The following is a 16,766-nucleotide window of genomic DNA, read 5'->3' as shown; positions in this document are numbered from 1 at the left end:
TAATGATAATAATAATGATGATGATGATGATGATGATGATGATGATGATGATGATGATGATGATGATGATGATAGTAATAATAGTAATAATAATAATAATAATAATAATAATAATAATAATAATAATAATAATAATGTTAATAGTAATAACAACAACGATATAACAATAATTACGATATCTGCATTTCTGATCATGAGCAGAAGTAGTTGGGGAGCATCACAGTCATGTGTTGAGAGGAACTCTTTGAGGTTTGGATAATTCACATTTGGAAACATGGGTGTTTCGTTCAACTGGGACATATATGGGTTAAATAACCCCTATTTAGGGCCCTTTTGAGCGTGATGGACTTCTCAACCTGACGAACATTCTAACTGGACAGCACCTGCAATGTCATGCGCGGTTTATCATGAGATGTGATCACCAAGTCGCACACATGTGCCTGGTGTACCCTTATCAGACGAGTAGTCATGATGGATATACTGGACTTCGTATATTTTACCCCGGTGTTCCTTTGATGGCATGCACTGCTCTCTCGCTCAATAATAATAATAATAATAATAATAATAATAATAAATATTCAGACAAATCCATAACAAAAACACCAGGACTTACAAATATATATAACATACAGAAAATTGCACTACTGGGCACTACACACATCCTACGCAAAACATTTTCAATACAGTAAACATAAGAGCACCACAGCAAACCACAGTACATACCCAAGGCACACAGAGTTGTGCTCGGTAGTGAAGTGAAAGCACGTTATAAAAATAAAACTACTGAACAATAATAATAATAATAATAATAATAATAATAATTATAATAATAGTGATGATGATGATGATTTTGAGTGTAGGATGTAAACCGATGCCATCGACTAGGCATTAAACAGGTACTTTTTTTAATCGACGTCGAAGGAGACGCAGGCAAAGCTCTCTCCTATGTGATTTGGACTCAGAGCGTAAAGAGCCGACAGAAATGTCATGCGGTATTTGCTCCGGCTATTTACATTCTGACGCTCTGAAGTTTCCGAAGTTTCTGATGCTTCTGTCGGATCGCCACCTTTCCATCATCATCATCATCATCATCATCATCATCATCATCAGAAAAACCAAACAAAGCAACAACAACAACTAACAAGAAAAACAGGAAAAACAAATTCTTCGCAATTAACACGTGCAAATTCGACCACCGCTTCCACCACTGCCACCGTTAACACCAACACAGTCGCTGAAAACGACAAAACCTACAAGTCAAGCGTTAGCGGTGTCGCAGCTGCGATGAATCAAGCGCCAGAGAATGTGAAGCTGTCGATAGACGATTGAAAAAAAAAATGCAGGAAGCATGTTTAAAAACTGGAAGAATGGTTACTCTCAACACTCCTGAGGCCTTTTTGTGCAGAACACATTCAGAAAAAACAATAATACACGAAATGAGAGGAGTACAACATCGTAAATTAGAACGGACAACACAGTAACAAACTATGTCCAGTACGGGACACGAAAACTTACGTTGCAAGAAGGGGAGCGATATGGCATTGTAAAGATGAGATTCTCCACAGAAGAGAAGGCAAAGGCGCATTCCACTTTGACTTCAAAAGATGAATATTTCTCGTATTTATATACCTGAGCCGTCAAGTAACGAAAGTTTAATTGGAGACATACCATCAGAAATAGATATCTGATGTTGATAGCAGCTGTCCTCCTGGACATAGAGGACAAAACATATATCCTGTAGGTGCAGAATCTGCAGGGCTAGGTATGGAGCAGTCGGTGCAGATAGATCACGAAAGTGTAGAAGCAATCCCTGCTATCATAAATTTTTTAGATGGCACCGAGCTCCACATAGTCGTTGAAGGCAGAAAGTTGAGGTGTCAAGTGTTTGGGGACACAAACCGCCAGAAGGCCTTTTGCCCACAGCAAAACAGAGAAGGGAGATCTCCACTTTTCTACCACTACCACGATCACAACAATAGCAACAACACCAGCAGAAGCAGGTAACCACTACAACTGCAAAAACAACAGTAACAGTAGCAGCAACAACAATTACAGCAGCACCTACAGCAGTAATAGAACACAATATCAAGAACAACAGTGGAAGAAACAGCAGCAAACAGAACAGAGAACGCATCAACGTCTATAGGTTCCACATTCCAGGCAGGAGGAAAAACAACAGAATCAGAATCCACAAAAATAACAACTTTGTCAACAAAACAACCGCAAAAGTCTCCCGAAGACATGCCCGCTCGTGTTCGGACCACTCGGACATGTCCTGTGGTGAGGGTGACGACAAAGAGCTTAAATGGTAAAATGTCAGCAAGTCTAAGAAAAGGAAAAGAAACAAAATCACACTGACACCAACACAAAAAACTGGTAGGCATGATCTAAGGATTGGGGGACACCTTTGAGAAATGGTAAACAAATACCATCCCAACATCAGTCACACCAGTACCGTAAGCAACGCCATCCTTGTCACTACCATTACCACCGCCACTCGCACAGACACCATCATTACATGTACAACCAAATTTACACACATAACTCTTAGATCGCATATCCCAGCACCAGCAAAGTTTAAACATTACACAACAATAAAAACGGACAATAAGGAACTGATGGAATATATATATGACCAAACGGACAACACACACACACACGGATTTTATCACACCAAAAAAAATCCTACCTACACACATATAAAGAACACATCGAACAACACATACAACGCCATAAAAACTAAATATACTGAAGGAGTAGGGCTTTCATGAGAAATATCAACAAAAGACTGTCTAAAGAACTGTTCTGGGAAACATCTACATATACCCATGAGTCATCCCCACCTCTCCAACAAAATCACTGTAAATACCCTTTTCTGCTTCTATTCGTTAATCTAACATGGCCTTGCTCAGAATAGGCGGTATAAATGCACGTGGTTTGGGGCCGCTTTGAGAACAAGGCCATCTTCTACTCAACGACCTCAAGTCACTAAGTGAAACAAGTCTCTCCGGCTGGCGAGCTTCCATGCCCATTTTCGGTGGATACGAGATTTATTCATCCCCATGTCCAACCGGAAGGGTGGGAGATGTGGTGTTATTCCGGTGAGGTCTGGATCTCAAGATAAGGACTATCTTCCAGGACTCAGAAGGTAAATTGGTGGTCCTGGATGTAAACAATAGTGACAAGTTGCCTTCAGACTAATGGTTGTTTATGCTCCGAAAGGCGCAGTGCAACCAAATATCTTCAGATGTCTGGAGGGTTTCCTGGGGACGTCTCGACCTTTTAGTGTTAGTGGGCGATTGGAACGCTGTTTTAGAGTCACGTCTGGACTGTGAAGGTCTTGCGGATAAAAAAAGTGGGGGAGGGTGTAAAAACCTCGCAAACCTGCTCAGACATTTCCAACTGACAATTGTCGGCTGAATTTCTTGGATGTGCCAATGTAGAATTGAGCGAATCGCATCGGATCATCCAGGTCGTATGTAGCAGAGTATTCTGTAGGCCGGTAGATAAGGATAGAATAAGTTGTCCACTTTTCAAAATCGTCGGCTACACAGACTACAAATTTGTTTTCTGTATGGTCGACCTAGATAAACTTAGAAGGAACAGACCCAGTTACTGGACGCTGACTGCGTTGCTTTCGGCGTGCCAAGTTTACGAAGACTGGATTAGAGAATTAGTTGACGTGGGAAATCGTCAACAGCAAATGGTGGTTTGCCCTGGAAAAGGCAATTAGAGCAGAATTAATTAGGTTTAGTAAGTGTTAGTGATAAAAAGAAATAAAATAGAAAGGAACTTAGTTAGAAACTTAGAAGAGGCGCCTAGGAAAGGCAGAAATCAACCTTGGCAGTATTCAGATATTGAACGCAGTGTCGTAATTAAAAATCACAACGCATTTTAAAGAATTTTACCAGACCATCATCTATAAGTAATAATATTTCCTTAGATAGACGTAATGTCAAAAATTTCGTGGGTGTAAACATCGGTTATGTCGACTTAGCTTTTGACCGGTATTTATTTTTAACGACCACAGAAGGATAAAATGTAAAGCCAGCCTCTATGGGAATTAAAATCAGACGATAGACGGCCGTAACAAATATTGAAAGGCATTTACAAGCCAGTCTACCAATTCTACCAGTACAATAATAACTGGATTTTTAAAAAATATATATAAAGGATTACCAATGAAGAATGTTTCAAATCCTTTTTGCAAGGACAAGGATGTTTTTACATCGAGAGAAAGATATGTATATACATGTGATAAAAAGAAATAGAAATAAAACGAGAAAACTTTAAACTATATAATGTATATATCTCTAAATAGATGAGTATTATCTAAGGCAAATTAGGACTCTAAAGCAAATAAAGAAACTATCTTATCCGAAACTATCTAAAATCTGGAAATAGAGATAACTAGAATGAGGGAACTAGTATCAGTAACGAACCATAATATCATAAGTGTTTTGCGAATGATTAAAGAAACGAAAATTAATAAATTAATAAAAAGCCCAGAATTACCATATACTCACAAAGTACGGAATATTGTACAAGTAAGTATTGTACAAATATTACAGAATGTAATTTAAAAAGAACAGCAAATTCAAATCCATAGCAAAACACTACATATAAAAAGCGGTAGCACAGTGAAAATATGTAATAAAATTGAGATAAATGAAAAAAAACTAAATAATAAAAATACCTTGCACATCGATGACTTGCATAGCATCACTTGATTTTCCATCATCTGCTGTGATTCTACACATCAATTCGAGTCCTTTGTCCTCCTGGGTTGGTTTATAACTAAACAGTTTAGTTACCATAATCATGCAATCATCCAGTTCAACCGATTTTTCGTCGATAACTCCAGCCATTAGTTTTGTGAAATCGCTGTTCACTGAAATCATCGGTACATCAAATAGACAGAAAATTAGAATACTTTAAAAATATCACTTTCAACACACACACACACACACACACACACACACACACACACACACACACACACACACACACACACACACACACACACACACACACACACACACACACACACACAACACGAATGAATATCCGCACACATACACAAGCTATGGACGGCAAAACAAAGTTACCAGGCAATTTTAAACGGAATCATATACTCCTAAGCTGAGAGCATCACTAAATTACCATGTAACATATGAGAGCAGAAAAGTATGGTCAGAGTTGTTTTGCTCACAAAGTGCAAAAATTTATATTACAAAATTTATGGTAAAAACACACAGCCCGGTTTCGACCAAACCCGGATCGTAACACCGAGAGAAAGAATGTTGAAATATATAAACTAACTTGCGAAAGCACCAAGAGTTAAATTCCTTGGTAAAGCTCGGACAGTCTCATGTATGTGAATCTACTGAATTAGATAGTATCATGTGGATTTCTTTCAGTTGTACACCTAATATAAAACAAATCTAAGCTAATAGTCCTAAACCAAGCACAGAAACAAGATGCACACGCCAAGGTAGTAACGCATGACCCCTTAACGGCCATTATAGCGCAGAAGTCGTCATGCATGAAACAGAGTTAGTGTCTACAGAACCCAAAGTGATGATGTGAGTGCAGTGATATGTCAAGGCAACGGAAGGCCACATCAAATCCCAACTAAGCAACTCTTTTAAGATCCAAGAAAGACGAAACAGTACACTGATAGACAGACGTGCTTGTTGGAGGAAAAGGCTGCATTATATAAGATCAACTGAAAGGTACTCGAGAAATGCCGGCAGTGTTTTAATAGCAGCAGAAGGTGCAGTCTGTTGTGTGGAGAATCTAATGACTCTGAAGAATTTCTTCTAGTAGTTTATATTTGAACTCCAAAACGTGAGTTTTATGTTCTGCTCCCATGAGCATAAATGCATTTTAACGAACTGGTCGTGTACCACAGGGTAGTAAGGAATAGCATTGATATCTTATGAATTTTATTCTCTTAATGTATTTCTATGCTTTCCCATTACTTTCTTTTGCGTTTTTTTAAACCAGTGCAATAATAATCTGCTCTTGCCTCTGCCCCCATTTTCTCAGTCTTCTTTCGTCTTCTTTCTTCTTCCTCACCTTCTCTGTCTCTTCGTTACCTTTTCCTTTCTGAGACTTCTCATATATGCGTGCATGTATCATCTGAATTCGCAATATACTTAGAATTTACACGGCTCTTTTACGTGAGATTTTCTGAGATTATTAAGGGATATAAAACTTGATGCTTTTGCGTTTCGTTTAATAATTTCATATCTTTTCATCGGTGTTTCTTTCAGTTTCATTTGAAGCCACGCAGCTTGTTTTTATCATTAATCTTTGCTGCCACTGATGTTAATTAAAACTAAAAGATCCCTAGCAATACTTTGCCAGTCAATCATATCTGATGATTGTTTAATCATGCTTAGATATACATGACTTCACTTAAAATCGCCCTTTGAATTTGCTTGGTCGAACAGGCTCAAGTACCTCCCACTCATTCTCTCTTTCTCTCTCTCTCTCTCTCTCTCTCTCTCTCTCTCTCTCTCTCTCTCTCACAATTCAAATAAACGAATAAAAACGGAAAAAAGAAACGAACGTGAAGACGTGCACATGAAATATATTAGCATGACGCTCGGTGAAAGGAGAGAGCTTGACGTTTCGAGCATAGCTCTTCGTCAGAAAGAAGAAAGGGAAAAATTGAAAGATGGAAAATAAATCGGCAATGGCACACGTGTAGTTACATTCGGAGTACTTTTTTCTGCACTCTTGATTTATATATATATATATATATATATATATATATATATAATTATGTGTACTTCTTCTATCTTAATGAATAAAAATTCTTCTGATAGAATAAATGGGTTAATAGAAACCAATGTAGCAAAGAACACAAAATAACTGTGGTCTAGTTCCTGTTTTTAAGGCAGGAACTCCTTGAAATTTTGGGTATTTGAGTATATTTCAGAATTTAAGGATTAGAGAAAACGCATGTTATAATTGCATACTTTATTCCTACATATGTTTCAAAGGATTACAACCTGTGTGATCCATAGGGATCTTTGATATTAAAATTGTAACCTTCTCATCAAGGAAAGCATGGGAATATATATATATATATATATATGTATATACAAGTGCACATATGTATGTATATGTATATACATATATATATATATATATATATATATATATATATATATATATATATATATATATATATATATGTGTGTGTGTATCAGTATGCATGTATATGTGTGTGTTTGTGTATGTGTATTTATGTATGCATGTACGCTCTCACACATTTATTGGTGTGTTGTCCAACCCACTATCCGACAGCGTCCAATTCTCTAACGGTTTTTTTCAAATGAATCAAGTCATGACCTTATCCATCTATTGTTTTCATAATCGGTCATAATGTCTTCCGTTTAAGATGATTCCCATGCTTTCCCTGATGAGAAGGTTACAATTTTAATATCAAAGATCCCTATGGATCACACACGTTGTAATCCTTTGAAACATATGTAGGAATAAAGTATGCAATTATAACATGCGTTTTCTCCAATCCTTAAATTCTTAAATATATATATATATATATATATATATATATATATATATATATATATATATATATAGACATATAAGTATGAATAAATAGCCAGGTTTATACTTACTTTTAGTTCTTTTATAAATGACAATTGAGTGGCCAGGAACCGTTGTAATTTTGCCAGTGCAGTTTAATTCCAGCTCTTCTCCGACCTGAGGCGTTCCTTTGATCATAAGTGTTACGTCTTTAGGATTTTGGCCAGGCACTGTATTAGAGTAAGAAACATTAGAATAAGCGTAAAGTAATTTAAGTTTTAATAAGAGCACAATGCTGCATTATTATTATTATCATTCACAAAATTATAATAGTATCATAATAAATCCTCAGTAGTATTTCCTCACCCCCTGTTCTATTTACAAATCCTGTCGACTTTAACTTTACCATCTCTCTTTTCTGGATAAACGAGTATCATAGAAAACAAAATTATTAATAATTTTGCATAGAAATTGGCGGTATTTCTTCCGGCTTTAGGTTCTGAGTTCAAATCCCGCAGGTGTCTACTTTGCATTTCATCCTCTCGGGGACGATTAAATAAGTACCAGACGAGTACTGTGGTTGGTGTAATAGATCAGACTGCTCCTACAGAATTTCAGGCCTTATGCCTTATAGCACAAAGGATCATTATTTTATTGTCTTGGTATAAAAGACGGGCTAAAGTAAATATTCTGCTCAGTACCACAAATTTGCTTGTCAGTTGTATGACCTTAACCAGTTGAGCATGTCCCTTAGTTGCTGACGATATATGCATCTCTGATCACGATCTGTAGTGAGAGATGGGCATCATAACCATGTGTTGTGAGGAATTCTTTGGGGGCTTGAATAATTCACCTCTGGAAACATGGGTGTTTCGTTCAACATCCTTAAACAACTCTTATTCAGGGACCTTTTGAGCAGGATGGGTTACTCAACCTGAAGAAAATTCTAATTGGGCCCCACCTGCAAAGTTATGCGCTGTTTATTTTGATATGAGATCTCCATGTCGCGCACATATGGTTGTGATGCTTGTGCCTGGTGTATTCTTATCAGACGGGTAGTCATGATGGGTATACTGAGCTTCGTATATTTTATCTCAGAGTCACTTTGATTGTATACACTGCTCTTTTATAATAATAATAATGATGATGATGATGATGATGATGATGATGATGATACTAATAATAATACTAATAATAATACTAACAACAACAACAACAACAACAACAACAACAACAACAACAACAACAACAACAACAACAACAATAATAATAATAATAATAATAATAATAATAATAATAATAATAATAACAATTGCAACGAATGTAACGTGTTTCTTAAAGTGAAGTATGGTGGGGTGGAAAATTGAACTGACATCTTACGGAAAAAGCTTGGGCCCCCTGGGTATCAGAAAAGGGATTTTCCAGGGTGATAGCTTATCTCCGTTGCTTTTTGTTCTCTGCATGATACCCTTGACCTTGGTACTTAGGAAAATGAACCTGGGGTACTAACTAAAGGGAAAATCCCAAACAATCAACCACCTCCTCTTCATGGATGATTTGAAACTGTATGGCAAGGGTCCGCTATATTTACTTTTCTAGATCAACGAATTGTCTGTATATACTTGTTTTAAGCTGTTTCTATCTATTAATTGCATAATTCTCACAGTGTACAGATATCAACTCGATGTACACAGTGTAAAGTATTTGCAAAATAAGTTTGTTAGCGGAAGCGAAGCAGTGTTTATAAGAGCTTTACAGATCCTTTCGGACTAGTAAGCTCAATGCACAGCCTGAAGTTTACGGGCCAGTGTCTTCAGGAATAAATGCAAATGGAAGAGACAACCGGGAACTTTTGCAAATATTTTGCAAAGTGGATTACGCTACTAGCACTAAAGCGCTAGATATTGGCGTTAAATCTTGGCGCGTTAAACCCTGCCACTTTTTAAAAGAGAAGAAAATTGGTGATTACGATGTGATTAGAAGTAGGAGGGCTGTTCTAGATCCGGAAATCATTTTCTTATTGGCTGGTCTGATCAGAGTTTCTAGACTGGACACCTTATCCAACATACTTTGCATGTGTGTGCGCGCGCACATACACATATACATGCACGCACGGAGAAAAATGTAATGCAAATTTTATTGCATTACTTTTTAGCTTGTGAGCTCGAGTGTCCTAGTGGTTAGGGTGTTGCACTCATGGTCACTAGATCATGGGTTTGATTCCCAGATCGAGTGACACGTTGTGTTCTTAAGCAAAGCACTTCATGTCACGTTGCTCCAGTTCACTCAACCGCAAATGGGTAACCCTGAAAAGGAGTAGGTTACCGATCAAGGGGGATGTTGGCCTACCCGCTTAGCTAGCAGAGACGCATCATTCGAGAGCTAAAACGAATAGGAGCATATTGCACTCAGCGATAGTCTGGTTGATCACGTGATGACGTCACTTTTCAACTTATACTGGCGTATACAAATGTAAGCTAAAAAGTAATGCAAATAAAAAAATGCGTTACTGCCAACCCTCGTATATATATATGTGACTGCATACTATATAACCTGGGTCGAAAAAAGATCTAAAATTTCATTTTTCTGAATCTTTTTGCCTGAATAGATACCCATCATTATAATTAGCTGGCTATGAACTCTAAATAGTGGTATTTACATACATACATACATACATACATACATACACACACACACACACACACACACACACATACACACATACATACATACATACATACACACGCACGCACATACACATACAGAGTGCGATGGGTAAATTGTCACCATTTTATATTTTTAATTTCGTGCATACACATTGTTTGTTTTTGATTTTGTCAACTACACAGTATAGTAGGGTCTGTTGGGCCCCGTTTGTGAGAAAAACAGCACCATGATGCAATTCAGTCTGCCAGAAATTTGGAAATGACATGCTGTGCTGCTTGGCATTCGCGCCGGAAGCTCCGATACGAACATTTCAGAGTGTTTGGGTGTCAATCTGAGGACAGTGAAGAGGTTTCGGAACGAGTTGGAGGAGTCTAATGGTGATTACGAAGGTATGGCAGCTCAGAAAACTCACTATGATCGTACTGATAAGGAAAGTACTCCTGAATTTATTGGGGAGATCCAGGTCATGATTGACAACGATCTCTCCAAGTCAATCAGGTCCATGGCCAGGGATATATGGGAGTGTCTGAGTTTCTTATCAGGCAGGTAGTGCATGAAAACACTCGTTATTCCTCATACAAGATGAGAAAGGGCCAATTTTTATCCCAAGGAGAAAAACCGTGCTACGAAGCTTTCGAACAAACTCAAGCATCCATTCCAACCGAAAATGCTTAGGCTTTCCTCAGACAAGAAAAATTTCTGCCAGGATCAGATGATGAAAAACCGTTGGCTTGCCGTGTTCCCAAAACATGTACCGAGAGGGATAAAAATCAAACATCCAGTCAACATCATGGTGTTTGAAGTGATCACTAATGATGGCGACGTTATGCTTCCATTCATTTTCCCACACGGCCTCAGACTCAACACAGAAGCCTACATCAAGTGTCTGCAGGAGGTAGTGCTGCCCTGGGTCAAGAGGGTGGCTGCTGGAGGACCCTATGTCTGGCAACAGGACTCTGCACCATGCCACACAAGCAGGAGAACCTAGTCATGAATGTCAGACAATTTCTGCGACCACATCACCGTAACATCTGGCCACCTAACCCCCCAGACTGCAAACCTCTTGATTATTATGTATGGGTGCAGTTGAGCAAGAGACCAACAAAACTCCTTGAAACACCAAAGATGAACTGAAGGCAAAGATTCACCATCTTAAACAAGAAGGCCACCCAGAAGAGTTGCAGCAGATTCTGAAGTCGTCTGGAGGCTGTCGTTATAGGCAATGGCGATTTTATTGAATAAATTTACTCTTTAAAAATTCAAAATATTTTAATGTAATTTTGGTAAATATATCTGTTAAAATGAGAAGTTAGTGCTATTTTCATTTTTGCGTAATTTAGACAACAATTTATTCACCGTACCCTGTATGTGTATGTGTATATTCGTTATTTGCGACATACTATTCTGAACTACTGTTACTAGTTCTGAACAGTATATCCATTTTAAGTAAGATATAAGAACGCTACACACACAAACACACACACGCAGACACACACATACACGCGCCCACACACACACACACACACACACACACACAAACACACACACACACACACACACACACACACACACACACACACACACACACACACACACACACACATACACACACACATGAAGCAAACAGTAAAAGAAAAACGAAGAAAACATTTTCCAAAAGTAACACACAGTAAAAGCCGGTTGCTTCCGGTGATGGTACTTACGTAAACTGAAAAAGTAAAAGAGAAATAAGTAACATTTAAAAATGCAATTACAATGCAAATCAAAACGTTATTGTATGTATACGCGTGTATGTGTATGAGTATATACACACACACACACACACAAACTTGTACCACATCAAATCCATGCCATGTTTTCAAAGAATATTTTAGCAGACATTTGTGATCTGTCGGTTACTCTGAATATCTAGAATCATCAAAACTCGCCAAAAAGGCTTAGCTGTGTGCTATATAGTAACTGAAATCGATGTACCACCGTAGAAATTCGTGAGAGAACGTGGCATGAATTTAAGGTTATATGCACACACACACACACACACACACACACACACACACACACACACACACACACATATATATATATATATATATATATATATATCTTGATAATAGAATATATTTTGAAGTGTAATGTTAAAGAGAAAATAAAAACAAAATACAGAAAAATAAAACAGGAAAATGAGAAATAAAACAGGAAAATGAGAAATAAAACAGAAAAATAGTAAAGTATATATAGAAAAATATTTCATCACACTAAGAAAACGAAGAGAACAGAACAGAGTCAAGGCAAAATAGCAACGTCAGATATCAACAGGGTAGGAAACAGGAATGAAAGTAAAAAACGAAAATATAATAGAAATGTAAATAATTATAATAATAAACGTAATTCTAATGCTATGTAATAAGCGCTTTTACGAGGTAAGCAGACGGAATAAGATTTTATAGAACTACAATAGGAAAGGAAAAGAAACTCTAAAAAATAAAGGCAAGGTAGAAATGTAGGAAAAAAAAAAAAACAAGTAAAGGGTATTCATGCAAAATCGCACAAAATAAAGAGTTGGAAACTACTTATCAAGTTGACAGACTGTGAATATAATGGTAATAGGGATGTTAGAACGGGGATGGCTGCTGCTCTTGTTAGTGTTGCTTGTAGTTCACCAGTACCTACAGTGCAACAACAGCAGTGACGATGGAGGATGTGTTACAGTTGGAAGTAGTGGCATGTATGGTTGGTTGCATTGATAGTGTTAGTAATGGTAGTTCGTGGTGGTAGTTTTCAGAAGTTGTAGTAATAATAGTGGTGGTGATAATGCATGTTGTTGCTGTTGTTGTTTAATCACGCCTCCCTCAGGTCAATGCTGATCGAGCAAATCTGATCAATAGCATCCCAACATGACAATCCATTTTGAATTTCCATGCACAGTGTCCCATTGATTACATCACAGATTATGTCAGTTTCTTTAAAACGGTAGGACGTAGTCTGAGGAAGATTTGGTTGCTATTTCTTGCAGGTTGAGCAGTCATTCACAAAAGTACCTCGTTGGTGATGCTACAGGATGATGGCATTAGTGATGCTGATAGTGGTAACGGTAGAAATTGTGAGAATGATGAAAGTAGTATTGGTGTTAATGGTGTATTTACGAAGGAAATTATTACGGTGATGACAGTGGTGGCGGTATTTTGAGTGATTTTGGTGGTGTTAATGGTGGTTGTAATTGTAGTCACAGTAATGGAAGTAGTGGTAGTAGTAGTAGTAGTAGTGGTGGTGGTGTTGAGGATGACAAACCTATGACTACATGAAGTTATCACGCCACAACAACTGGTGTTATAACAAAACGAGAGGAGTCACTGAGGATTTGGTATTTTAAACTGGAACAAGAAGGCGCCATATCTGAAAACAAGTTTGCACCGTACAAGTGCAATACAATCTATTTACGACAGCAAGGGGAACAGAAGATGTGTAATTAAGTTGCCACCGTCCACTTTCATTAATGGTGTTTATTTCCACTATGTTCCCGGTAAAATAAAATACAAGAAAAACTGAAAAATAGGCCTTCATGTAAGATTCTAAAAATCACACTCGTGAATAGTCAAAATTGGTATGTCAGCTGCAAGGAAGCCGTTACAGATGTATGGCTATGAAGTCCGCCTCGCAACCACGTGCTTCTGAATTCGAAACCATTGCGTGGCACTTAGGACAAGTTGGGTTGACCAGTGCTAGCTTGTGAGTGGAATTTTACTGATGGAAATGTGGCGAAAACATGTTGAATATGTACATACGTACATACATACATGCATACATAAATATACATACACACGTACATACACCCACATACGTCACACACACATATCTATCATATGCATGTGCATATCTTTCGCTGACGTATATCGGTAAGGAGGAAAACGCTGTTGAGTAAACCGAAAAACCGGTGCATTTCAAACGATGGCCCATATTCATTAATGCAATATTTGCAATATTAATGCAATATTTGCAATATTAATGCAATATTTGCAATATTAATGCAATATTTGCAATATTAATGCAATATTTGCATTGCACCGAGTTACAGAGACTCCCTTGTCATTATTGAGGACAGAAATGCAGTCGAGTATCAAATGCGCCGTTGAAAATACGTAACAAAGTACACTTATATTTACTAACTATGATATATAAAATACGAATTCGTTTATGTATAGAATAAATGATCTGGCGACAATTGGAGGCCAAACTTATAGTAACACAGTATAGACGTAAATATTCAGTTCTAAGCAAACACAACTTAAGTAGGACTGGGTACAATTCATAATATTCACTCTAATACTTCGTATAACAATCATAATAATCCTTTCTACTGTAGGCACAATGCTTGAAATTTTTTGGGGGAGGGGGCCAGTCGATTTGATCGACTCCAGTACGCAACTGGTACTTATTTTATCGACTCCGACAGGATGAAAGGCTAAGTCGACCTCGGTGGAATTTGAATTCAGAACGTAAAGACGGATGAAATGCTGCCAAGCATTTCGTCCGGCTTGCTAACGATTTTGACTGCTCGCCTACTTAATAATAATAATAATAATAATAATAATAATAATAATAATAATAATAATAATAATGATAATGGTTTCAAATTTTGCCACAAGGGCAAGCGTTTACTTTTTTTTTTTTGGTGTGTGGGATGTGTGTGTCTTTTTTTGAAGGGGATGTAACGATTACATCGACCCCAGTCTTCAACTGGTTCTTAATTTATCGACCCCGGGTGCATTATTATTTGGCTTTCATCGTTCGGGGTCGACAAATTAAGTACCAGTTGAAGACTGGGGTCGATGTAATCGACACACCCCTTCCCCCAATATATATTGATAATTAGTAAGGGATTTCTCCAAACGGTTATTGATTTTCTCACAGTTAGGTAGTCTATCTAAAACTGTATATATATATAAAGGAATTAAAAGTAATACTATGCCACTTCGTAATATTCCCTATTATTATTATTATTATTATTATTATTATTATTATTATTATTTGTGATACTATATATACACACACACACACACACACACATATATATATATATATATATATATATATATATATATATATATATATATATATATATATATATATAATATAATATATATATATATATATATAATATAATATAATATATATATATATATATATATATATATATATATATATATATATATATATATATAGATAGATAGATAGATGGATAGATATACATCTGTCACTATAAACAAAAACTGACAAAATTGAAATATAGTAACTCCAGAATTTAGAACTTGAGTTTCTTCCAAGTTATGATTAATTTACATCTTGTCTGTCTGTCTGTCTGTCTGTCTGTCTGTCTGTCTGTTTGTTTATCTATCTATCGATCTATCTATTTATCTATATGCACACTGAATTTTTGCATTTTGAAAATAATCGACTCCTCAAAATAACCTTAACGACACAACAGTGTTGAATAATATATATACATACATACATACATACATACATATATATATATATATATATATCTATATATAACGCCTGCATTTATACTTAACCATAAGAGTAACCTTAGCTGAACAGTATTCTCATATCTCTGATACCAGAGAGCTATCTACTCTGTTTTTGCTCCAGCTCAGCCAAATATCCATAACATTACGTAGTCCTATATAATCTCATAAATAAAATTTGTTCTGTAAGATCTCAATGCAATTTTTTTTTACATCGTTGGTGGGAAACGATAACTACTTCAATCTAACCGTAATCATCTGACTTCATAAATGTTCTCTTCGCTCATATATGCATATATGATATATGAATACAATAGAAATGTATATGCATATATATATATATATATATATATATATATATATATATATATATATATATATATATATATATGCATATACACCCGTATTTCAGTTTTTAATACTTTATCAACATTAGAAACCACAATACTAACTCCGCAGTGCCACTTCTTCTGACATGTCTCCGAATCCACATTTGATTATCAAATCTTGTTCCATTTCAGTCGGTTTATAGACCAATTGTTCCACACGAGTGTTACTGCAGTTCCTGTATGACGACAACAAACGCATGTGGGTAAGTAGTTGGCGTAGAAAATTTCTTTGACAGAATGAGGGGATACGTAACACAAAAAAAAAAAAAAAATCTCAAGAATAATAATGTATTTAAAAAAAAAACAATATGGTGGTCAAGAAAAGCTGCGCAGTTTGTCGTGTAGACATTTTGTATGTCAATTCTTTCGTTTGTTTTTTTTTCTGTTGCCTCTATCTCAATTGTTTATTTGTAGACCATCGATGAAATATTAAACGCATTGTTTTGTTGCAAGCCACACCAGCAACAGCAGCAGCAGCACCAATAGTATATGTAGTAGTAGTAGTATTAAATTGTGGTGGTGATGCTGACGATGATGATGATGGTGACGGTGGTGGTGTTGTTGATGACGATGATGATAATGATGATGATGATGGTGGTGGTGGTGGTGGTGATGGTGGTAA

At 36.6% G+C, this 16,766-nt stretch overlaps 1 protein-coding gene across 2 annotated transcripts in view; it reads right to left on the bottom strand.

The window, feature by feature from the left end:
• LOC106871899 (uncharacterized) overlaps positions 1-16,766 on the bottom strand; it is a 108,603-nt gene that overhangs the window by 1,644 nt on the left and 90,193 nt on the right. For both annotated transcript variants that reach the window (XM_089338134.1, XM_089338135.1), the window contains exons 6-8: positions 16,208-16,320; positions 7,656-7,793; positions 4,697-4,891 (exon numbers count right to left, since the gene is read on the bottom strand). In XM_089338134.1, the coding sequence (XP_089194260.1) occupies positions 4,697-4,891; positions 7,656-7,793; positions 16,208-16,320 (446 nt within the window). The remainder of the gene's footprint in view (positions 1-4,696; positions 4,892-7,655; positions 7,794-16,207; positions 16,321-16,766) is intronic.

Source organism: Octopus bimaculoides, chromosome 20 (assembly GCF_046866305.1).
Source record: "Octopus bimaculoides isolate indiv1 chromosome 20, ASM4686630v1, whole genome shotgun sequence".
NCBI classification, from domain to species: Eukaryota; Metazoa; Mollusca; class Cephalopoda; order Octopoda; family Octopodidae; genus Octopus; species Octopus bimaculoides.
This window is presented reverse-complemented; position numbering and strand designations above follow the sequence as displayed.